We start from the raw sequence: 26,530 nt of genomic DNA, 5'->3' as shown, positions 1-26,530 counted from the left end.
ATGGCACGACAATGATGCAACAATCAGGAACTGATTTGACTATGACCTTTGAGGATAAGTAATTCAATCTAATCTACTTAAAAGGCTCTGTTATCTCAGTGTGTGACCTAATCACTGTCCCGCGTGCAAATGATTTTCATATCCGCGTGAAATCTGTAATTATCCTTGCGGCACAATCGTTGCTTACGGTCTAACACAAAACTGGTGTTACATATACCTCGTAAACTAGCGCATTTTGGTTAGGATGACTTGAATACAAGCAATGACTGGCCAGGCTAACCTGCCAGTGGGCTAAGTGAATAGGTTTGCAAAAGTTAACTAAGTAGGCTTAATTTCAGTTTCCATGACAGAATACGTTGTACTCCAATGAATACAAGCAAAGCAAAGCAAAGCAAAAGCAAGTACACAACAAAGAATCTCCTTGTTAAACATTCATTGCAATTTACGTAAGGAGGCACTTACTAGGGATGTGACCTATCATTACGTAACCTAGGCATCGTTATTCGACATCAAACACATAGCACTGTAGTAGCAGGTGTAGACTCGCTCCGCAGTGCGGCTGAAAACTACGTTAAATCCAGTTCGTACAAGTAATGCCTCATTCCTCCAGAAATTACAGGAACTACCCCAGAAAAAATAAGACTTCGTGATTATTGAACAAATGTCATCATCAAGCGCTTGTTAAAATCAATCACAAATATACAGAACAGAGTTTTAATTTATCTCCACAAAGAAAGATTTCACTGTCATCACGAAGAAAATTTCCAATTCCTCCTTTCCACTGTGTTCATAGTTTCAGCACTGACTTTTTTCTTCTCTGAATAAGTTTCTTTCCACAACCTTGACTGTGAATCTACAATATCATTCCCATTTTTCTAAATATTTCACTCACAAGCGAAAGCTTGAAGCCAAAGCTGTCCAAGCCATTACCTACGATTCAGAAATGATCTGTGCCGAGTAATAATGACCACAAAATGTGTTGTCAGTTCTAATACGTAATGTTTGTGACAACTGAGCTGTCAAGGTCGACAGGCATAAGGCCCTGTTAGCAAACGCTTTATCTTGTTAACTGCGGCCTCGATTTAACAAAGAAGATGGAATTTGCCAGAAGAGTGAATTTTTTCTTTTTTTTAACCTGCGACAACAGAGTTTATGTCGCTGTAGTTACTATGACGCAAATGGAAGAGATGGCTACACCAGGGCTACAAAATCGCTATCAGATTTCATAACGAAACCCTGGGTGACTGAGTAACTCAGTACAGAGAACTAAATCCTTTGTCCTTAGTAGTATTACTTTCTTCTCAATATCGTATTGATTCTCAGATAATCGAATATAATAATCTGCAAACACCAAACAAAATCTTCAAAGTGCCATATGGATTATTTCATCAATTTTTTTTTTTTTTTTTTTTTGGTTGTTGCTAAGGAAGAAAAAGGCAAAAACTCCTCCTCGGTTGCTAGTTCTAATCCAGTACATTATAGAAAGAATATATCTTAATTATATATATATATATATATATATATATATATATATATATATATATATATATATATATATATATATTTTTTTTTTTTTTTTAATTTTTGCCTGATTCTGTAATGAGCATTTCAGGTTGGAAAACAAACATGGAAGTTTCAAGTTCTCGCCGAAGACATCAAAACATTCAGCTATTTATTACCAAAGGGCATTCCGTGGAGAGGGAATGCAATTGCATGAAGCCAAGTGAACCGTTATGACGCTCTCCACGGAATGCCCTTTGGTAATAAATAGCTGAATGTTTTGATGTCTTCGGCGAGAACTTGAAACTTCCATGTTTGTTCTCCAACCTGAAATGCTCATTACAGAATCAGGCAAATAAAAAAAAAAAAAAATGGCGGGGGGGCAGACAGCTTGTAGCACGCTCTAATGAACTGCTTTTGTTGCCAGCGAAGATAATGACACTTCAGTCGTGTTTCCAGTGTATTATGGGGCGAGCAAATGGAAGCCTTGTCACATAGGATTTTGTATTTTGTAGAAATTTACCAACATTATGAGTTTGTGAAGTCACCCGAAATTGGCTGTCTTGAACAAAGAGGCGGACTGCTGCCTCTAGTCGTGGTCTGTGGAAGTGTTCAATGTAAAGCACTTTTGTTGACACTTTTCTAAATCCGTACTCTTTGCAAAGGGCAACTTTTCTTTAGGATTTTATTTAAGTATACCCAAGTATACCCAAGCATAAACAGGTAAGGACAAGTTCAGCCTTTCTTTTTCTGCTCGTAAAAGTCATTGTCCGACAGGACCCTGATAATCCTAAGTTATGATGACTGACAACTCTAGAGTTGTAACCGTATGATCATGGCCGCTACAGTGTAATTAGCATACCGATTATTTATTATTTTTATTTTTTTTTATTTGCGAGCATAAGTAGATGACATATACAAAATATGAAGAATTTTGCATTAGCCTCTCTTGGGGTTTCACACATTGTGTGACAGCTTTCCTTTCTCGCTCTTAAAATAATTTATCCAGCTGAAAATTCAATTTCAACAGATTTTTAAGATTCCATATAAATTATGACTAGGATTTAAATGGAGGACTGCCATTATGGAAAACAATGAATTTATTAAAGGCTGCCAACTGACCTTTAAATACTTTACTATGTTTGCGTGAAGGGTCTGTGACCTGGAAGTCAAGGCATAGTGAAATATCTCAATATAATGTGAACGTGGTTTTCTTTTTCTACAGAGCAATGATTTTCTGTATGATTTAGGCCTTGCATTATATGATAGACTCAGGTATCTTATTTGCTGAACAATGTTTATATTACTCTCTTCTGATGTGTTGTCGATAACGCCTGCATGTATAAAAGTGGGCATGCGAATGGAGGGGCAATTGTATGCACCCTTTTGCACGTCTTGTATCCTGCGCCTTCAGGCTTAATATTACTGTATCCTCTCACTCTCACCACCTATTTATGAAGTAGCATATGATGATGTAGTGAAGATGAGCTCAGTAAAGTCCCTAAGTCTCTACGTGGTCCTAAGTCCAAGTCCTCATGTAGTTGCAATATCTTAGTCAACTTTGTCCTTTACTCACATGAAAATGTTAATTGCGATAATGATTAACTAACCTACGATTATCCTATTCTCATTATCATGACTATTGTTCCTCTAGCCATAGTATCCTTTCTAATAACTTTGCTTTGCTTTGCTACATCTTATATCATTTATTCAATGATTACATATATATATATATATATATATATATATATATATATATATATATATATATATATATATATATATATATATATGTGTGTGTGTGTGTGTGTGTGTGTGTGTGTGTGTGTGTGTGCAGATGCCTTTCAACTATGTAAGTGTTTAAAGTGTGCAGTGCAACCTTTTGCTTGCAGGTCCATGGGCAGGGCTGTTAGGCAGCAAGTTCAGTTACCGTCCGGTGGCGATGACAGCAGCCTTCGTAGCTTCTTCATCTCTGATGGTGTCAGCCTCTGTTTGTGGGAATCCCCTCTACTTCCTTCTGACATTTTCTCTCCTCAGTGGTAAGACCTCATGTGTTGTCTTTTCAAAATCAGCTATTTATATTTCTCCTTGGTCAAAACAGTCGTTTGGCTTTACTTCAAAAGTGTTCCACTTCTCTTTTCATACAAGTTATCAGATACGCCATGAAAACATCTCTACCGCTCCGCACTATAAACCAATTCCTCTTTTCCTATTGCATGTTTTTTATTTTGATACTTCAGCGTAAAGAGACTATGATTTTTATTTTTACTTTTCCTTCTTCAATGACAAGTCAAAGTTCTTTGCATTGAAAATGTAAAAGTCTTAAGAGAAACAGGTAAAATCGATATTATTAGATCTTTTTATGATAATCAACTTATCATTGCTCTTCAGATCATATTATAGAGAGAGGTGAAGAGCCCTGTGTTACTCAGGAGTCATTCATTACCCAGATTCTTGAGTAACTGTGAGCTTGGGATTGTGGACAGCCAGTTTCTTTATGCCACAGGTATAGGAGGCGGTATTTGCATAAACAGCTGTTATCACATGTCTGCGAAATACTTCAAGAAGCGATTGGGTCTTGCAAATGGAATCATGGTAACAGGAGGGTCTGTGGGCCTCATAGTTATGCCTTTGTTGGCATCTTGGCTTCAAGAAGAGTTTTCATTTGAATGGGCAGCTATTATTGCAGGTAACAGACGACTTAGAAAGTACCCAGACACTTGTTTTTAATACTCTAGCCGGTGTCTTAATTCCATAGACTAAAAAAAGACCAGTATAAGAGTTGGTTTTGCTCTCAGTTTTGGGAGCTCCGATTTTGAAAATACTGAAATGTCCATTCCATTCTCAAATCGTGTTTCATGATTTTTATATTGCTTACAGGTAATACCAATGTTCATTGGCCTTTACTAATTGCCATCTGCTGTAAGACTATGAAACCTGGTCGATTTCTTGAAAGTGAAACTATTATAACTGACCCTATTTCAGGATAACTTCCACTTAAAAACAATTTTTGTTTTGTCATGGTCGATAAAGATATGAATTTTGACAGTGACGTAGGCTGTCTTTCCTTTTGTAACGTGGCTTTTGTGTCTAAATGTCAACTATAGGCTGTGTGGTGATGTTAACTGTCCCTGCGACTGCACTTTTCCACCCTGTCGAGTGGCACACAAAAGCGTCTACTCCTCAAAGCAAGGAGGCAATTAGCGATACGAACCACAGACTTCTGGGGAGCAAAGTATGTATGATTATGCTTGACAAGCAAATATTTTACTTTACCTTGCATCAAATGAAATTCATCTTGATGGCAACAGTGGGTCCACATTTTGTGGCTATACAACAAAGTCCTAGTCTTTGATGTAGCTGAATGCTGTTTATCTGTTTACTGGACAGAAAAGGGGAAGCGATACTGCGCATGAAAGTGGTCCTATTAGAGAACATGAAGAGCCGGAAGGAATCTGGAAAAAGTTCCTTAACCATTACAAGCCTTCGGTACTGCGCGACCCTTTGATCATCAGCACAGCCCTTGTCACCTGTATCTCCATCACCACAGCTCTCAATGTTTTCGTAAGTCGTCGACACCAATAATCAGTGACGTGAAAGGACCTTCTTTTCACACAATCTGCACTTGTCAAGAGGTTTATACAGTCGAAAGGGTTTTATTGACTTACTATCATTTTAAATTCCTTATATCATAGCATTCCTGCCCCCAGTGCAATACTTATTAATGTAAGAGTCATGCAAGCCAATGAAAGAATAAAGTGATGGGTAGAGGCCTATTTTCAGTCATAATGACTCACTACTGCAGTCGCTGAGAATGTATACGCGTAGGGACACTGGTGCTGTGACGGTCACGTTTACCCATTCTGTCTCCCTCACTCCTCAGTCGACTGTGCCCTTCATCTTGAGTGACGCCGGGTACAGCCTGCGGGAATCAGCCTGGCCCATGTCAGTGGCTGCCTTGGCCGATCTGGCAACACGAACAGCCTGTGCGGCTGTGGTTGACTACTCTTGGTTCAATGTCAGGTTCCTCTATGCCGGGGCTCAGATCATTACCATTTTGGCCACAAACGGTAAGAATGAAATTATAGTTGTGGAAACACATAAATAGTCTCAAATTTTAAGACACTAGTAACCCATTAATATCAAATTCACCATACTACAACAGTAACTTGGCCAAAGTATAAGCTATTTTCAAAAATACAGTGAATTCTATATTAATGTATTGTTTGTAGCTAAATATTTGAAAGTATAACATTTCATAGGTAAACCATTAGTGACAAAAATTCCATACATATGTGCATCCATACATTTCTCTATTATTTAGCCTCCTGTATTATTATCATTGTAATTATCATTAGCATTATTATTGAGAAAATGGAAATACCCATATTAATCATAATTGCCTATAATTACTTTTTTACCTTGTTGCAGCACTGGTCCCGAGTTTGGATAACTACACCATGGTGTTGTTGACGATGGGCTCTCTAGGAATTGGTCTTGGAATCATGTATGTTTTGGATGTCTTCATCATAATAAGAGTCTTGGGTGTCGACAGAATGCAGTCTGTATTCGGAATCAGCCAGCTATTACGTGTGTTTGCCTTTGCTACCTTAGGACCACTAGGAGGTGAAGTTAAACTGTGGTTTGTTTTGATCTTGGGCAGACTCCTTTTTAAACTCTTCGACACTCTTAAAATGATATTTTCGTCTTGTCCATCTGTTCACAGAAAGCTGGACTGCTTTTCTTTCTGTGAGGCTAGTGTTACACTGAACCCTCTCACATCAGTATCAGAAAGATTTGGCTCAGTATATCAGCTATGGACACAAAGTCACAATCCTGAGTGCAAATTCACTTCGCGGAACATGTCGCTATCCTCATGGAAACAAATATCTCCCCAAACAAACTTTGCATGTGTCCTTCATTTTATGTTTAGTTGCGAACAATTCTTCTGTTACGCCTTGGTGAAAGACTTCAAAAAATTATATGGTAACAGTGTTTACTAAGGGCGGGGGGCGCTCTTTCTCTGTTAGCACAATTTCCACCAATCAGCTGTAGAGTTGTTTTAGTGGGAGGAGTCTTTAGGTACGGTTGGAGTAAGACACAGACACACACAATGTAAAAAGAAAATCATAAACAAACCTATGCATATGGTTTAGCTCCAGGTCATGATTATTATAATTTATTTATTAGAAAGGTGAATTTGATATCCTAAAGGAGTTCAAAATTAAAGTGCATTTTGCTACCCTGATTTCTTTAAAAATTCTTTAAAAAGAGAACCCAAAGACGATATCATCAAACAGAATTTCTCCAAAGGGCCCTTTCCGCAATGGACAGGTAAATGACTGAAGTGGTTGCTGAACAACAGAGACGTCCGTCTCTTAGTTATTCTCACACGAATGATGGTGAAAACAGCAAAAGGAATTTCTGTCCGAATGTCATTAAAACTTTTATTACAATTAATATTTGAAAATATAAGCCAAGTAGAAAGTGATGCATTTATCCACTACATAACTTATAACATGTGTTATTGTAATGAACGGCGTGTAGGGAATAACCTCTAGAGTACATTCAAGAGGGAATTAAACCCGACCATGAATACATGAAACCTCTGACTATAAATAATTATCATTGGCAAACGAATTAACTTTACCCTGTGGGAATGGTTAAAAATCTACACCAAGTTTGGGAGTCATTCTTCACTTTGTATTACTCGTTGTGGAATTTTCTCTGTCCCTAGTTGCGTTTATTTTTTATTCATCAGCAACGTCTAGTTTCTCGCTATCTGTGTGTTTGTATCTTTTTTCAGCCATACACAGACACTTACCACTAAAACAACTCTAGAGCTGATTGGTGGAACTCGTGCTAACAGAGAAAGAGGCCCGCCCCTTAGTAAACACTGTTACCATATAATTTTTTGAAGTACGTACCTCACCAAGGTGTAATAAGTGGACTTGCTCCGACTACAGTCAAAGGTGCACTGTGCATGGAAACAATCTATAGCAGAGTCCACTTTCCTTTGCAGCTAAGCCCCCACAAAACCCCCGCCCACGGCAAGCCAGTGATCGGCTAGCTCTCGAAGGGGGAATGACGTCACACTAGTTAACAGTCCAAATGATTACCAGTATGGATTTGACTCCGCTCAGTCATGTTAAGTTTCGTGCATGAATCATGACACCACAGATTTGAGTTCTCGGAGTTGTGAAGTCTGCAACTGATATCTCAGATAAAAGATATATTAATCTATAAATCGTTATGAAGATCTTGGATCATTTTATCTGTGGTTCTTTTTTTTATCATGCGCAGCTTAAATACACAAGCATCTTCCTTTTTATTTCTTTTCTTTTAAATTTGTTTTTGGCCTAAAAAAGCGATCCTACATAGACCACATTAATTAAAATGAAGCATACACTTATGCAGCCATGTCAAATATCAATATCATTGAAAGATTAGCCTACACGTCCACTTCTTATATTCTTGGACAATAAGGCATAGACCTACACGTCAATTTCTTATATTCTGAGGCAATGACAAGGCATAGACCTACATGTCAATTTCTTATATTCTGAGGCAATGACAAGGCATAGACCTACACGTCAATTTCTTATATTCTGAGGCAATGACAAGGCATAGACCTACATGTCAATTTCTTATAATCTGGGGCAATGACAGGGCATGGGCCTACACGTCAATTTCTTATATTCTGAGACAATAAGGCATAGACCTACACGTCAATTTCTTATATTCTGAGACAATAAGGCATAGACCTACACGTCAATTTCTTATATTCTGAGGCAATGACAAGGCACAGACATGCATGTCAAGTTCTTATATTGTGAGACAATGACAGGGCATGGGCCTACACGTCAGTTTCTTATATTCTGAGACAATGACAGGGCATGGGCTACACATCAACTTCTTATATTCTGAGACAATACGGCATAGACCTACACGTCAGTTTCTTATATTCTGAGGCAATGACAAGGCACAGACCTACATGTCAATTTCTTATATTCGGGGGCAATGACAGGGCATTGGCCTACACGTCAGTTTCTTATATTCTGAAACAATGACAGCACACAGGCCTACATGTCAATTTCTAATACTCTGAAACAATAACAGGGCATGGACCTACATGTCAATTTCTTATATTCTGAAAAAATGACAGGGCATGGGCCTACACGTCAATTTCTTCTGAGACAATGACAAGGCATAGACCTACATATCAATTTATTATATTCTGGGGCAATGACAGGGCATGGGCCTAAACGTCAATTTCTTATATTCTGAGACAATGACAGCGCATAGGCCTCCACGTCAATTTCTTATATTCTGAGACGATAATGGGGCATGGGCCTACATGTCAGTTTCTTATATTCTGAGACAATGACAGTGCATAGGCCTACATGTCAATTTATTATATTCTGAGACAATGACAGTGCATAGGCCTACATGTCAATTTCTTATATTCTGAGACAATGACAGTGCATAGGCCTAAACATCAATTTCTTATATTCTGAGACAATGACAGTGCATAGGCCTATGCATCAATTTCTTATATTCTGAGACAATGACAGCGCATAGGCCTACACATCAATTTCTTTTATTCTGAGATAATGACAGCTCATAGGCCTACACATCAATTTCTTATATTCTGAGATAATGACAGGGCATAGGCCTACACATCAATTTCTTATATTCTGAGACAATGACAGTGCATAGGCCTACACATCAATTTCTTATATTCTGAGACAATGACAGCTCATAGGCCTACACATCAATTTCTTATATTCTGAGACAATAAAAAGGCATAGACCTACACGTCAATTTCTTATATTCTGAGACAATGATAGGGCATAGACCTACACGTCAATTTCTTATATTCTGAGACAATGACAAGGCATAGACCTACACATCAATTTCTTATATTCTGAGACAATAAAAGGCTTAGACCTACACATTAATTTCTTATATTCTGAGACAATGACAGGGCGTGGACCTACACATCAATTTCTTATATTCTGAGACAATGACAAGGCATAGACCTACACATCAATTTCTTATATGCTGAGACAATGAGTTAATTTCTTCAATTTCTTATATTCTGAGACAATAACAAGGCATAGACCTACACATCAATTTCTTATATTCTGAGACAATGACAGGGCATGGGCCTACACGTCAATTTTTTATATTCTGAGACAATAACAAGGCGTAGACCTACACGTCAATTTCTTATATTCTGAGACAATGACGGGGCATAGACCTACACGTCAATTTCTTATATTCTGAGACAATGACAGGGCATAGACCTACACGTCAATTTCTTATATTCTGAGACAATAACAAGGCATAGACCTACACATCAATTTCTTATATTCTGAGACAATGAGAGGGTATAGACCTACACATCAATTTTTATATTCTGAGACAATGACAAGGCATAGACCTACACGTCAATTTCTTATATTCTGAGACAATGACAAGGGCATAGACCTACACGTCAATTTCTTATATTCTGAGACAATGACAAGGCGTAGACCTACACGTCAATTTCTTATATTCTGAGACAATGACAAGGCATAGACCTACACATCAATTTCTTATATGCTGAGACAATGAGACGGTATAGACCTACACATCAATTTCTTATATTCTGAGACAATGACAAGGCATAGACCTACACGTCAATTTCTTATATGCTGAGACAATGAGACGGTATGGACCTACACATCAATTTCTTATAATTTGAGACAATGACGGGGCATAGATCTACACAACAATTTCTTATATTCTGAGACAATGACAAGGCATGCAGCTTCACGTCAGTTACTTATGAGACAATGAGACGGCACAGACCTACACGTCAAATTCATATATTCAGAGGAAATGACAGTGCATGGGCCTACACGTCAATTTCTTATATTCTGAGACAATGACATGGCATAGGCCTACACGTCAGTTTCCTATATTTTGAGACAATGACAAGACATAGAGCCTACACATCAATTTCTTATATTCTGAGACAATGAGAGGGCATGGGCCTATACATCAATTTCTTATATTCTGAGACAATGACAAGGCATAGACCTACACATCAATTTCTTATATTCTGAGACAATGGCAGGGCATGGGCTTAAACTTCAATTTCTTATATTTTGAGACAATGACAGGGCATGGGCCTACACGTAAATTTCTTATATTTTGAGACATTCACAGGGCATAGACCTGCATGTTAATTTCCTATATTCTAAGACAATGACAGGGCATGGGCCTACACGTCAATTTCTTATATTCTGAGACAATGACAAGGCATAGAACTAAGTGTCAATTTCTTATATTCAGGGGCAATGACAGGGCATGGGCCTACACGTCAATTTCTTATATTCTGAGACAATGACAGGGCATGGGCCTCCACATCAATTTCTTATATTCTGAGACAATGACAGGGCATGGGCTTACACGTCAATTTCTTATATTCTGAGACAATGACAGGGCATGGGCCTACACGTCAATTTCTTATATTCTGAGACAATGACAGGGCATGGGCCTATACGTCAATTTCTTATATTCTGAGACAATGACAGGGCATGGGCCTCCACATTAATTTCTTATATTCTGAGACAATGACAGGGCATGGGCCTACACGTCATTTTCTTATACTCTGAGACAATGACAGGGCATGGGGCTACATGTCAATTTCTCATATTGTGATTGCAGTGATAGGGCATGGGCCTACACACAACAATTTCTTATATTCTGAGACAGTGACAAGGCATAGACCTAAACGTCAATTTCTTATATTCTGAGACAATGACAGGGCATGGGCCTACACGTCATTTTCTTATATTCTGAGACAATAACAAGGCATGTGGGCCTATATGTAAATTTCTTATATTCAGGGACAATGACATGCCATGGGCCTACACATAAATTTCTTATATTCTAAAGCAATATCAGGGCATGTGGGCCTATATGTCAATTTCTTCTATTCTAAGACAATGAAAAGGCATAGACCTATATATTAATTTCTTATATTCTGAGACAATGACAAGGCATAGACCTACACGTAAATTTCTTATATTCTGAGACAATAAAAAGGTATAGACGTACATGTAAATTTCTTATATTCTGAGACAATGACAGGGCATAGACCTACATGCCAGTTTCTTATATTCTGGGACAATAATAGAGCATAGACCTACATGTCAGTTTCTTATATTCTGGGACAATAATAGAGCATAGACCTCCACATCAATTTCTTATATTCTGAAATAATAACAAGGCATAGACGTACACGTCAGTTTCATATATTCTGAGACAATGACAAGGCATAGACCTACACGTCAATTTCTTATATTCTCGGAAAATAACAGAGCATAGACCTCCACGTCATTTTCTTATATTCTGAGAAAATAACAAGGCATAGACCTACACGTCAGTTTCTTATATTCTGAGACCATGACAAGGCATAGACCTACACTTCAGTTTCTTATACTCTCAGACAGTGATAGGGCATGGGCCTACACGTCAGTTTCTTATATTCTGAGAAAATGACAAGGCATACGCCTACACGTCAATTTATTATAATTTGAGACAATGACGGGGCATAGACCTACGCGTCAATTTCTTATATTCTGAGACAATGACAGGGCATAGATCTACACGTCAATTTCTTATATTCTGAGACAATGACAAGGCATGGAGCCACAAGTCAATTACTTATATTATGAGACAATGAGATGGCACAGACCTACACGTCAATTTCCTATATTCAGAGGAAATGACAGTGCATGGCCCTACACGTCAATTTCTTATATTCTAAGACAATGACATGGCATAGGCCTACACGTCAGTTTCCTATATTTTGAGACAATGAGAAGACATAGAGCTACACAGTCAATTTCTTATATTCTGAGACAATGAGAGGGCATGGGCCTACATGTCAATTTCTTATATTCTTAGACAATGACAGGGCATTCTTATATTCTGAGACAATATATTTCTGAGACAATGACAGGGCATGGGCCTAAACGTCAAATTCTTATATTCTGAGACAATGACAGGGCACGGCCCTACACGTCAATTTCTTATATTTTGAGCCAATTACAGGGCATCGGCCTGTAAAGATGGTATATATACGCCAATTCTTTATATTCTGAGACAATGACAAGGCATAGACCGACACGTCAATTATTTATATTCTGAGGCAGTGACAGGGCATTCGCCTACACGTCAATTTCTTATAGACAATGACAGGGTATTGGCCTATACATCAATTTCTTATATTCTGAGACAATGACAAGGTATATACCTACATGTCAATTTCTTATATTCTGGGGCAATGACAAGGCATGAACCTACACGTCAATTTCTCATATATTGACACAATGACAGGGCATGGGTACACGTCAATTTGTTATATTTTGAGACAATGACAGGTCATGGGCCTACACGCCAATTTCTTATATTGTGGTGCAATGACGGCATGGGCTTGCATGTTAATTTCTTATATCCTGAGACAATGAAAGGGCATGGGCCTACACGTCAATTTCTTATATTTTGAGACAATGACAGCGCATAGGCCTACACATCAATTTCTTATATTCTGAGACAATAACAGGGCATGGGAATACACGTCAATTTCTTATATGCTAAGGCAATTAGAGGGCATGTGGGCCTATATATCAATTTCTTCTATTCAAAGACAATGACTGTGCATGGGCCTACATGTCAGTTTCTTATATGCTAAAGCAATTAGAGAGCATGTTTGCCTACAGGTCAGTTTCTTATATTCTGAGACAATAACAGGGTATAGACCTACACGTTAATTTCTTATATTCTGGGAGTGACAAGGCATAGACCTACAAGTCAATTTGTTATATTCTGAGATAATGACAAGGGATAGACCTACACGTCAATTTCTTATATTCTGGGACAATAACAGACAAGAAACCTATACGTCAATTTCCTATATTCTGAGACAATGACAGGGTATGGCCCTAAACGTCAATGTCTTATAATCTGGGACAATAACAGGGCATAGACCGACACGTCAATTTCTTATATTCTGAGACAATGACAGGGCATAGACCCACACGTCAATTTCTTATATTCTGAGACAATGACAAGCCATAGACTTTCATGCCAATTTCTTATATTCTGAGACAATGACAAGGATAGACCTACACATCAATTTCTTATATTCTGAGACAATGACAGGGCATAGACCCAAACGTCAATTTCTTATATTCTGAGACAATGAGAAGGCATAGACCTACAAGTCAGTTTCTTATTTTATGAGGCAATGTCAGTGCATGGGCCTACACGTCAATTTCTTATATTCTGAGACAATGACAATACATAAACCTACACATCAATTTCTTATATTCTGAGGCAATGTCAGTGCATGGGCCTACATGTCAATTTCTTATATTCTGAGACAATGACAAGGCATAGACCTACATGTCAATTCCTTATATTCTGAGACATTGATGGGCATGGGCCTACACGTCAATTTCTTATATTCTGAGACAATGACAAGGCATAGACCTACACAACAATTTCTTATTTTCTAAGACAGTGACAGGTCATGGGCCTACAAGACAATTTCTTATATTCTGAGACAATGACAGAGCATGGGCGTACACGTCAATTTCTTATATTCCGAGAGAATGACAGGGCATAGACCTAGATGTCAATTTCTTATATTCTGGCAACGACAGGCCGTGGGCCTACACGTCAATTTCTTATATTCTGAGACAATGACAGGGCATGGCCCTACAGTCAATTTCTTCTGTTCTAACGCAATGAAAGGTCGTGTGGCCTATATGTCAATTTCTTTTATTCTAAGACAAAGACAGGGAATTGATATACACGTCAGTTTCTTATGTTCTGAGACAATGACAAGGCATGGGCCAACACATCAATTTCTTGTGTTCTGAGACAATGACAGGGCATGGGCCTACACGTCAAATTCTTATATTTTGAAACAATGACAGGGCATAGACCTACACGTTAATTTCTTATATTCTGAGACAATGATAGGTCATAGATCTACACGTCAATTTCTTATATTCTGGGACAATAAGAGAGCATAGACCTCCACGTCAATTTTTTTATATTTTGAGACAATGACAGGGCATAGACCTACAGATCAATTTTTTTATATTCTGAGACAATGATAGGTCATAGATCTACACGTCAATTTCTTATATTCTGAGACAATGACAATTCATACACCTACACGTCAATTTCTTATACTCTCAGACAATGACAGGGCATGGGCCTAAACGTCAGTTTCTTGTATTCTGAGACAATGACCGGGCGTAGACCTACACATAAATTTCTTATATTCTGAGACAATGACAAGGCATAGACAGACACGTCAATTTCTTATATTCTGAGACAATGACAGGGCATAGATCTACATGTCAATTTCTTATATCCTGAGACAATGACAAGGCATAGACCTACACGTCAATTTCTTATATATTTAGACAATGAGAAGGCATAGACCTGCACGTCAATTTCTTATATTCTGAGGCAATGTCAGTGTATGGGCCTACACGTCAATTTCTTTTATTCTAAGACAATGACAGGGCATAGGCCTACAAGTCAATTTCTGATATTCTGAGACAATAACAAGACATAGACCTACACGTCAGTTTCTTATTATCTGAGAAAATGAGTGGACATGGGCCTACCATTAATTTCTTATATTCTGAGACAATGAGAAGGCATAGACCTACACGTCAATTTCTTATATTTTGAGACAATGACAGGGCATGGGCCTACACGTCAGTTTCTTATATTCTGAGACAATGACAGGGCATGGGACTACACGTCAATTTCTTATATTCTGAGACAATGACAAGGCATAGACCTACATGTCAATTTCTAATATTCTGGGGCAATGACAGGACATGGGCCTACACCTCAATTTCTTATATTCTGAGAGAATGACAGGATCTGGGCATACACGTCAATTTCTTATATTCTGAGATAATGACAGTGCATGGGCCTATACGTTTATTTCTTATATTCTGATACAATGAGAAGATATGGGCTTACACGTCAATTTCTTATATTGTGAGAGCAATGACAGGGCATGGGCCTACAAATCAATTTCTTATATTCTGAGATAATGACAGGGCATGTGGGCCTATATGTCAATTTCTTGTATTCTGGACAATGACAGGGCATGGGCCTACACGTCAATTTCTTATATTCTGAGACAATGACAAGGCATTGACCTACAAGTTTATTTCCTATATTCTGAGACAATGACAGGGCATGTGCCTACTTGTCAAATTTCTTATATTGTGAGAAAATGACAAGGCATAGAACTAAGTGTCAATTTCTTGTGTTTTGGGGCAATGGCAGGGCACGGGGCTACACATCAATTTCTTATATTCTGAGACAATGACAGGACATGGGCCTACACGTCAAATTCTTATATTCTGAGAAAATGACAGGGCACGGCCCTACACGTCAATTTCTTATATTCTGAGGCAATGACAGGGCATTGGCCTGTAAGGATGGTATATACACGTCAATTTCTTATATTCTGAGACAATGACAAGGCATAGACCGACACGGCAATTATTTTTATTATGTGGTAATGATAGGGCATTGGCCTACACATCAATTTCTTATATTCTGAGACAATGACAAGGTATTGCCCTTTTCGTCAATTTCTTATATTATGAGACAATGACAAGGCAAAGAACTAAGTGTCAATTTCTTATATTCTGGGGCAATGACAGGGCACGTGCCTACAGGTCAATTTCTTATATTCTGAGACAATGACAGGGCATGGGCTTACACTTCAATTTCTTATATTCTGGGACAATGACAGGGCATGGGCCTACACTTCAATTTCTTATATTCTGAGACAATGACAGGGCATGGGCCTACACTTCAATTTCTTATATTCCGATGCAATGATAGGGCATGGGCCCACACTTCAATTTCTTATATTCTGAGACAATGACAGGGCATGGGCCTACACTTCAATTTCTTATATTCTGAGACAATGACAGGGCATGGGCCACTTCACTTATATTCCGATGCAATTTCTTATATTCTGAGACAATGACAGGGCATGGGCCTACACTTCAGTTTCTTATATTCCGATGCAATGATAGGGCATGGGCCTACATGTCAATTTCTTGTATTCTGGGACAATGACAAGGCATGGGCCTACACGTCAATTTCTTATGTTCTGATGCAATGATAGGGCATGGGCCTACACTTCAATTTCTTATATTCTGATACAATGACAGGGCATAGGCCTACACGTCAATTTCTTATATTCTGAGACAATGACAGGGCATGGGCCTACACGTCAATTTCTTCTATTCTAAGGCAATGACAGTGCATAGGCCTACACGTCAATTTCTTATATTCTGAGGCAATGACAGGGCATGGGCCTACACGTCAATTTCTTCTAATCAGAGGTAATGACAGGGCATAGGCCTACACATCAATTTCTTATGTTCTGATGCAATGACAGGGCATGAGCATACACGTCAATTTCTTGTATTCTGATGGAATGACAGGGCATTGGCCTACACCTCAATTTCTTATAATCTGATGCAATGGCAGGGCATGGTCGTACACGTCAATTTCTTATATTCTGAGCCCATGACTGGGAATGGGCCTACACATCAATTTCTTATATTTTGAGACAATGACAGGGCATTGGCCTACATGTCAATTTCTTTTATTCTGAGACAATGGCATGGCATTGGCCTACACGTCAATTTCTTATATTCTAAGATAATGACAGGGCATTGGCCTAGGCGTCAATTTCTTTTATTCTGAGACAATGACAGGCATTGGCCTACACGTCAATTTCTTTTATTCTGAGACAATGACATGAGGTCAATGATTCTGAGGGACATGGCATTGGCCTACACGTCAATTTCTTTTATTCTGAGACAATGACATGGCATTGACACGTCAATTTCTTTTATTTTGAGACAATGACATGGCATTGGCCTACACGTCAATTTCTTATATTCTGAGACAATGACAGGGCATTGGCCTACACGTCAATTTCTTTTATTCTGAGACAATGACAGGGCATTGGCCTACAGCTCAATTTCTTTTATTCTGAGACAATGACATGGCATTGGCCTACACGTCAATTTCTTTTATTCTGAGACAATGACATGGCATTGGCCTACACGTCAATTTCTTTTATTCTGAGACAATGACATGGCATTGGCCTACACGTCAATTTCTTTTATTCTGAGACAATGACATGGCATTGGCCTACACGTCAATTTCTTTTATTCTGAGACAATGACGGGACTATCGTCAATTTCTTATATTCTGAGACAATGACAGGGCATTGGCCTACACGTCAATTTCTTTTATTTCTGAGACAATGACATGGCATTGGCCTACACGTCAATTTCTTATATTCTGAGACAATGACAGGGCATTGGCCTAGGCGTCAATTTCTTTTATTCTGAGGCAATGACAGGAATGGACTATACGTCAATTTCTTATATTTTGAGACAATGACAGGGCATTGGCCTACATGTCAATTTCTTTTATTCTGAGACAATGGCATGGCATTGGCCTACACGTCAATTTCTTATATTCTGAGACAATGACAGGGCATTGGCCTAGGCGTCAATTTCTTTTATTCTGAGACAATGACAGGGCATTGGCCTACAGCTCAATTTCTTTTATTCTGAGACAATGACATGGCATTGGCCTACACGTCAATTTCTTTTATTCTGAGACAATGACATGGCATTGGCCTACACGTCAATTTCTTTTATTCTGAGACAGTGACATGGCATTGGCCTACACGTCAATTTCTTTTATTCTGAGTCCATGACAGGGAATGGGACTATACGTCAATTTCTTATATTCTGATGCAATGACAGGGCATGGGCCTATACGTCAATTTCTTATATTCTGATGCAATGACAGGGCATGGGCCTATACGTCAATTTCTTATATTCTGATGCAATGACAGGGCATGGGCCTATGCGTCAATTTCTTATATTCTGAGACAATGACAGGGCATAGGCCTACACGTCAATTTCTTATATTCTGAGACAATGACAGGGCATTGGACTACACGTCAATTTCTTTTATTCTGAGACAATGACATGGCATTGGCCTACACGTCAATTTCTTTTATTCTGAGACCATGACAGGGCATGGGCCTATACGTCAATTTCTTATATTCTGATGCAATGACAGGGCATGGGCCTATACGTCAATTTCTTATATTCTGATGCAATGACAGTGCATGGGCCTATACGTTAATTTATTATATTCTGATGCAATGACAGTGCATGGGCCTATTCGTCAATTTCTTATATTCTGATGCAATGACAGGGCATGGGCCTACACGTTAATTTCTTATATTCTGATGCAATGACAGGGTATGGGCCTATACATTAATTTCTTATATTCTGATGCAATGACAGGGCATGGGCCTACACGTTAATTTCTTATATTCTGATGCAATGACAGGGCATGGGCCTATACATTAATTTCTTATATTTTGATGCAATGACAGGGCATGGGCCTACACGTTAATTTCTTATATTCTGATGCAATGACAGGGCATGGGCCTATACATTAATTTCTTATATTTTTAGGCAATGACAGGGCATGGGCCTACACGCCACTTTCTTATATTCTGATGCAATGGCAGGGCATAGGCCTACACATGAAATTCTTATATTTTTAGGCAATGACAGGGCATGGGTACACGTCAGTTTCTTATCGCAAATAATTTTCTACCCGTTTCTTTTGGAAATAGAGTAGCTTTTAATTAATATAGTAGTTTCAACTCCATGATATGTAATGTATATGCATAAAGTGGAATGCACACGCATAAGCAAGTACACGTACTGCATGCGTGGGTGGCCATAGTAATTGTAACTCCATTTATACCACAGAGAATAAAAGTTTAACTCGTGTGTACGTAGCCGATGGCACACACAGATCAATCCTAGGACTGCCTCAGTCTTACACACAGCTATCAAACTGCTCTCAGTGAACTATACTGAAAATATATTTACAAAAGGGATAACAAATTATATTACTGTGATGAATAAATATAAGGCTGCTGTAGCATTTCTATGAAAATGAAGGCTACCATAGGAAGGCATCATAAGTACTTAACGAAATAAGAAAAAAAAAAAATGATAGCTGAAAAAGTTATGTATAGGAGATGATCCAAACCAGTCTGCGAGCAGCCCATGAGTCACTTGATTTTGGGGGCATTCTTGAAGATTACCCTGTTGTACAAAAGGGTACATAAGGGTCAGTAAATTCTCTCTCTCTCTCTCTCTCTCTCTCTCTCTCTCTCTCTCTCTCTCTCTCTCTCTCTCTCTCTCTCTCTCTCTGTTGTTAGAAGAATATTCTAGCGTAGACGAGATTAATGAAGATCTCGATTACTTTTAATTAAAGCAAATTACTAAATTTCAATTAAAAATAGTAGGCAGATAATTCTTTACATTAGTACTTTATGAATGGGTAATTGTTTACTCTGCATTGTTAGGTTACCATATGAAAAACTTTCGAAGACACTACAAGCACCATAACAGCAGCAACAAAAACAAGAATAACCACAACAAGCGACACAAAAAAAGGCAGAATACACGATAGGCCTACTGTATAATCCAAACGTCATAAAGACATAGGACATTATAGGCCTATGTCATTTTTTAGATCCTGTTATTGCGAATGGAGATAATGTCCTTAAGAAAATTCCCAGCAAATTGTATCCCGTATGACTTGCAGAGCCTGTCATACTGTAACTTTAAGTTAAACATAGGCATATTCTGGTTTTGTAGAGTGCAGTCACTGCTTGCCATCCTTCCGAATGTGTGAACGATTGCAATGAAATCGATTTTATGACTATCAAAATGTAGTAAAATTTCCTGAAATCAATATGAAACACCAGTCTGCATATCTCTGAGAAAATCTTTGAGTTAAATTTAAATAGTGAACACGCTTGACAATATCAGACTGTAATTATCATTGTCCAGTGATTCAAGTGCACCGATTCGAACGCAGACATTCCCTGTGTCGCCTCCGTATTCAAGGGAACCTCATTTACGAAACACAACATTGCAGCATCGCGCAACACTCCTGACTTCCTTCATTTTTTCCTGTTCTTTTTTTTTACCATTTTTAGGGAGATGTGTATTATTTTATATTTCAGGGGATAATATAATGTTTCTTTTTGATAATCAGCAGAACGTATTTTAGTTCGGTAAAACAACCATTGCAAAATAAATGATGATGAAAAGAACCACAGATTAACCAACTTTTCGAAACCATTGCCAACCAATAAGCTTTAAGGAATGGTCGTGACGTAATCAATGGGCGGGCTTAGCTGCAAAGCATGGTGGACTTTGCTATAGTTTGATACCAGTAGTGATAAAATTCAGAAGCTTGTTCATTAATGAGTAAAACCAAATTTATATTATTTCAATACTTTTCTGGGATATGGAAACTCATCTTAGGTTTTGGTTTAAACAACACCCTCATGGAACAAACACCCCAGAGGACAGAACCTTGCTTCAAAGTGAAACCTGTCAAAAGAACCTCAATTTGTTTTCGGCATCCATGTGACATTTTTATGGGAAAATGGTATGATTTCATAATTTTCAGTAATTCTGAAGACAAGTTTTACTGTACGAAAGAGATCTGATACTTATCTTTTTCATTATTACCAGACTGCCTTGATTGTAGTACACTCTTCCCTGTCAACAGCCCTCAAGTGATATGCCATTTTCATTGAACACTAGCTGTGAAACTGGCAGTCCCTGGGAACATTTTCAACGTTTTTTAGCCTATTAAACCATTTACTATTAACAAGGACTCCCGTGGCTGAATAGACAAGGTACTTAGATTGTGTCTCGATTATGCATAAAGCTTTTACTTACAACATAACCACATTGTGTATCGGGTGCTGCTAAAATGCTAAAATGACAGTGGCGAAGTTGCGTCTAGTTGGAGGTGGGCGGAGCCATGACCTGTCATTGACAGTCCACCTTGTAAGCACATGTGATTGGAAAGCAAGTTCAAACATGGCAAGAAATTATTGATTACAAGTCGTCTGATATCAAAACTGCAATGGTCGTGACGCCAAACGTGGAAATAAACTGAGCGTTTGAAGAAATGATGTCTGGACTCTGAGAATAAGAGGAAACCTTGGTGTAGTTTTAGAATGGCATGGGCCGCTGCACTAGCTGAAGTAAAGTTGAATTTTAATGAAACTTACAGGAGGGCCTCAACATCATTAGATATTTTTGTTTTTCCTTTTAAAATCGGATAGAAACCAAACTTTACAATCAGAATAAGATTAATTAATATGCATACAAACAATATAATATATAAAACTGGTAGAAAAATAAAATGAATTAACAAAATTTAACGAAACATTTTGAAACTAAAAATTATCGTTCGGTGAAATTAAAGGCTAGAAGTACGGAGCACGTTGATCTTCAAAATCTCAGTAACTGTGACCAATTAATTGTGCTATTGCATTCGAATATTTATATTTAAGACTCAAATAATTAAATTAATATCGATATCTGTAGATATTCGTTCCAATCTAAAATGAGGAATGAGATTTCCTCCATATTTGAGTGATACTGTTGTCATGACGTCACACCGTGTGGGCAGGAGACCAAACATTTAACATAAATCGGTAGACTGTCATCTTTATAGAGATGGGTCTTTACTGTTGGCGTCACAGGAAAACAGGGGAAGCTTTAATTAAATTACGCGAAGAAAGGATTATGAGGGTAAAAGTTGAATAAAAAAAAAATACTGATACGTAGGAAAAAGGGTAGGACTAACAGTCCAAATAATGTGTCATTCAAGATGAATTTTAGCTTGCTTTTTTTTATTGTAATACTATTATAACAATCATATTGCTTTATTTCATAATGTTCCTTTCATAAGAATGAAGGCGGTAACTGTTTTATTCTAGTATATCTTTCCTTTGATAATGATCCATCTACGCTTCACAAAAATGTTAAATGTCTAATTGTTATATGAATACTTTTGTACTGTATATACAGATAGGGGCAGGCCTAGGAGTTATGTTCATTTTCTTCTTCATCGTCGTAATTATAATTTTCATCATCTTTTACAATCGTTTTATCACTTATAACGATTATCCTGAAAACATCCAACCATCACGGAAGAGCGGAAGAATTACTGCAGCAGCCCTATGGGATGGATGGCTGCCAGTGGTCCAGGGGAGCTTCTAGAGATAGACGCACAACTGAACAGTTCCCAAAATATTAGCGTTCTTGAGGAAGCTTTAGTGGCATCATTAGGAGCCTTGATATTTCCCCGAGCCAGAACCAGTATACTGTATGTAGTCATGAGCAACTCTTCTGTCCATATTGCCCAAACTGTAAAAGAATGTTTCAGAGAACATCCACACATAATCAGAATCAAATGGCCAGCAAAGTCACCTGACTTAATTACCATCGAAAGTATTTAGGGATATAATAACTAATAAAGGGGACGCAAGTAATGCCAAGACCAGGAATCACGTAATAAGAATCAAATCAGTCTGGGAGTCACTTAATCGAAAACGGAACGAAATAAACATTTGTGAAATGTCTTGAGAGATTACATGTTAATTGGCAAATATATTATATATATTTTTATGCAGTAATGGTTTAACTGCACTCACTGGTTTATTTATCTACTTATTTATTTACATTTATTTCTCTATAAGAAACATATATACAGGACTATGTGAAAAATGTCATATAGATTGTAAATATACCGCTGAGTACGGATAAATATATTTATTCATATTATATTCAGTATATCATTTAAAGGACAGTGTTGTAGTTAGTAATCGCAATGCTGAGCAAACATATACATATGATTATACTGTAGTCATAGAATGGGAATCTATTTTAAGAAAAGCGAGCAGCCCAGCTCTCTCTCTCTCTCTCTCTCTCTCTCTCTCTGTGTGTGTGTGTGTGTGTGTTTGTTATAATATTAGTATCTACCAAAACCAGTAAGAACAAAAGAGAAAACATTAGAAAGAAATTTGGTGATAAAAAAAAAAAAAGCAGACGCTTTATCTCCGCTATGAATCTACTTTTTCCTGTAGCAGGCTACTTATGACCTGGTGACAGTCGGAGTGATATCACGTGAGGGAAGGCCTCATGAAAGTTGCCAGTTGCTATTTTGTAAACTCTCGTCCGAAACGCACTGAAAAGTGTGCCAGGACTTTCAAGAGTGGTTGTACGGTATGAGATTCTTTTTGCTATGACAATATTATACTTGAGGAAAATTTGACAACTACCCGTGAGAATACTGTAATGTATTATGATGTAAACTACACTTTATTCCAAAGATGCTTTTGTACCAAAAGTTTTTGTTCTAAGAGGCTTTTTCCAAAGAGGGTTTTGACTCAGAGGGGTTTTGCGCTGGGAGTTTTGCCTCAAACTCTCTTGCGTTAGTTTTTGTCAATGTGTTACAAAATAAAGTTAGATGGTGTTAGCTAATACAGTTCTGCCAAGATGTATTTATTGTGCGGTTTAAAAAAAAAAAAAAAAAAGAAAGTTAGTGTAACGCCACACAACTCTTTTCATCTGGTCGTATTATTCTCTTTGTGAATTTTAGTGTATAATTAATACCTGTTGCTGATGGCATGAAAGCATTTTGACTTGGGATTCACAACTGAAAATTCCTTTCCCTCTATATTGATCACTACTACTGCTTCCACTGCAGAAGCAAACCGCCTGTAGTATTAATTATTAATGAACACTGACACTTCCACAGGAGTCCTACGGGAAGTCACAGGGACGTATGATGCCTCCATCATCTTGTACTCCTGCAATTTGATGCTTGGACTTCTGCTCTTGCTATTCACCCTCTTCTACACGCACTTCCGGATTCCAAAGAGGGACGAAAGTAAAGTTTGAGGACGTTATGAGAAATGGTTATCAAAGGTTCACGACCGAATGGGGAATGGTAATCAGTTTCAGGGCAAAATGTGGTGTACCCATCACAGTTTGAAGACCGAATGTGGAAGACAATCAGTTTGAAGACCCAACACAGAGTCAATACCAAAATAGGGATGCCAATAAAAGTTTTAAGACCAAGTGGGGAATGATGATCAAACTTCCAAAACTAAATGCGAATTTGTTATTAAGGTTTAAAAACCAAGAGAGAAATGGAAGTCAAATTTTCCGGACGCGTGAAGAATTACAGTCAGGGTTCACACCCAGATTAAAAACGGTTATCCAAGTTTCAGTGCAAATGCAGTCATGACAGTCCAGGTGTAAGCACCAAGTGAGGAATGGTGGTCAAAGTTTTAAAACCAATGTGGAATATTAATCAAAGTTTCAACACAGTGAGGAAGTTGGCTAGAGTTTCAAGACCAGGTAGATTGCCGTTCAAACCTTCTGTACCAAGTGAGGAGAGACAATCAATGTTTCAAGTGCTGTCTACGCCTGTCGGGAAGTGGTGTAATGGGTTTGCGCAATTGATCAAAGATGATAGAGTTTTTCTTGTCACCTCACCGTGAAATGACAATGCCAAGGCGGTTGTTACGATGGCATGATGTTCACACGCTGAATAACCAAAAGGATGCGTCGTTTTATTTATTTATAATCGTAGGTTCATTTGTATATAATTATGTATGTTCGTGTATGTACAGTACATCTGACGTAATAGATCTAATAGATTTATATGTATAGACGAGTTACAATATTTGCACTGCATTCAGACAGCAAAGAAATGAGTTGGGAATGCCCCACTCATCCTGCCCAAAACGCCAAGAAGCTCTTGGGCACATGTAGGAACATGTGCTTGTTATATTGCCACATAAACAGAGAAACGTGCGATAATAACATTCAATAGAAAACGACTGCGCGCTTGTGAGCAAAACGAAAGTGAGCGGAATGTAAATTCATCTTCCGGGTTTACTCTCAATCAGACTAGAAGCACACCAGAAACGGCTGACTTATCGCTCGGCTGCTTTTGGTGCATTTCTGCCTTAGCTTTTCCCGTCATGTGTTTGACATGAATTTATGCCGCTGTTATCATGTTAGAACTGTTTCAAAATGTTCATTTCTAATTTCTTCGACAAACACTTCTGATATTCCTGCGAATGATTCTCTGCCGGACAGATAACGCCAGCCCAAAGATATAATGGAGGCAAGAGAAGAATAAATCAGGTTTTGTTTCATTACTCGACTCGCTGAAGGAGCCGAACGCATTTCTTGTTCGCACGTGAGTCATCTTCTCAAATATGCTGCGCCCCAATACGTGAAAACTATGTAGGCTACCAAAGTATGTTGTATAACTTCAGATGTTTATGGTATTTAAATAAAACGTGAATTATTCCTGTGACTTTTGACTCACCACAATGATGAATTTTTGGTTTCATTGCTGCCGCGCCTTTGCCGCTCTCCGCTCAGCCTACCTCTGACTCCTGTCACGTGGTCACAGAAAAACATCCAAGAAAGAAACAACATTTTCTAATATATCATAAATAATTAGGCTCATGAAACACGTGTTAAAACATTTATTGATTTATAATGTATGACTTGTAAGTAAAGATCACAATACCTATATATAGCGTGGACCTCTGTGTCTTCTCCAGTCTAGACCTCGCTCTGTACTTGACCTCACCAAGGTCCTGTAAACATATTCTGAGTGTATGTGAAGGACCTTGGGCCTCGCCTACTTGGCAGGCGACTATTAAAAATGTTAGTAGACAAATCAATAACAGATAATCTTCCGTCCGGAAAAAAGAATGAAATCAACTACTGTTACTTAAATGCCATCACACTGACCTTCGCACAAAGAAGAATGGAACCAGTAGCCAAATATCTCATCCAAAAACAGGCAATAACGCGCTTTCATACACAGGTATCTGCGTCAAACCAATCACTGCTTCATTTAAGTATATATATATATATATATATATATATATATATATATATATATATATATATATATATATATATATATATATTTGTGTGTGTGTGTGTATATA

The 26,530-nt window shown here is 38.0% G+C and overlaps 1 protein-coding gene across 2 annotated transcripts in view; it reads left to right on the top strand.

Annotated features, from left to right (window-relative positions):
• The window catches only part of LOC136836502 (monocarboxylate transporter 13-like), a 33,283-nt gene extending 7,409 nt beyond the window's left edge, over positions 1–25,874 (top strand). For both annotated transcript variants that reach the window (XM_067100850.1, XM_067100851.1), the window contains 7 exons: positions 3,393–3,539; positions 4,007–4,189; positions 4,608–4,735; positions 4,891–5,064; positions 5,384–5,570; positions 5,932–6,126; positions 24,307–25,874. In XM_067100850.1, coding sequence (XP_066956951.1) covers positions 3,393–3,539; positions 4,007–4,189; positions 4,608–4,735; positions 4,891–5,064; positions 5,384–5,570; positions 5,932–6,126; positions 24,307–24,449 — 1,157 coding nt within the window. In that variant the 3' untranslated portion in view covers positions 24,450–25,874. The remainder of the gene's footprint in view (positions 1–3,392; positions 3,540–4,006; positions 4,190–4,607; positions 4,736–4,890; positions 5,065–5,383; positions 5,571–5,931; positions 6,127–24,306) is intronic.
• Positions 25,875–26,530: the final 656 nt, after the last annotated feature.

Source organism: Macrobrachium rosenbergii, chromosome 56 (genome assembly GCF_040412425.1).
Source record: "Macrobrachium rosenbergii isolate ZJJX-2024 chromosome 56, ASM4041242v1, whole genome shotgun sequence".
NCBI classification, from domain to species: Eukaryota; Metazoa; Arthropoda; class Malacostraca; order Decapoda; family Palaemonidae; genus Macrobrachium; species Macrobrachium rosenbergii.
This window is presented reverse-complemented; position numbering and strand designations above follow the sequence as displayed.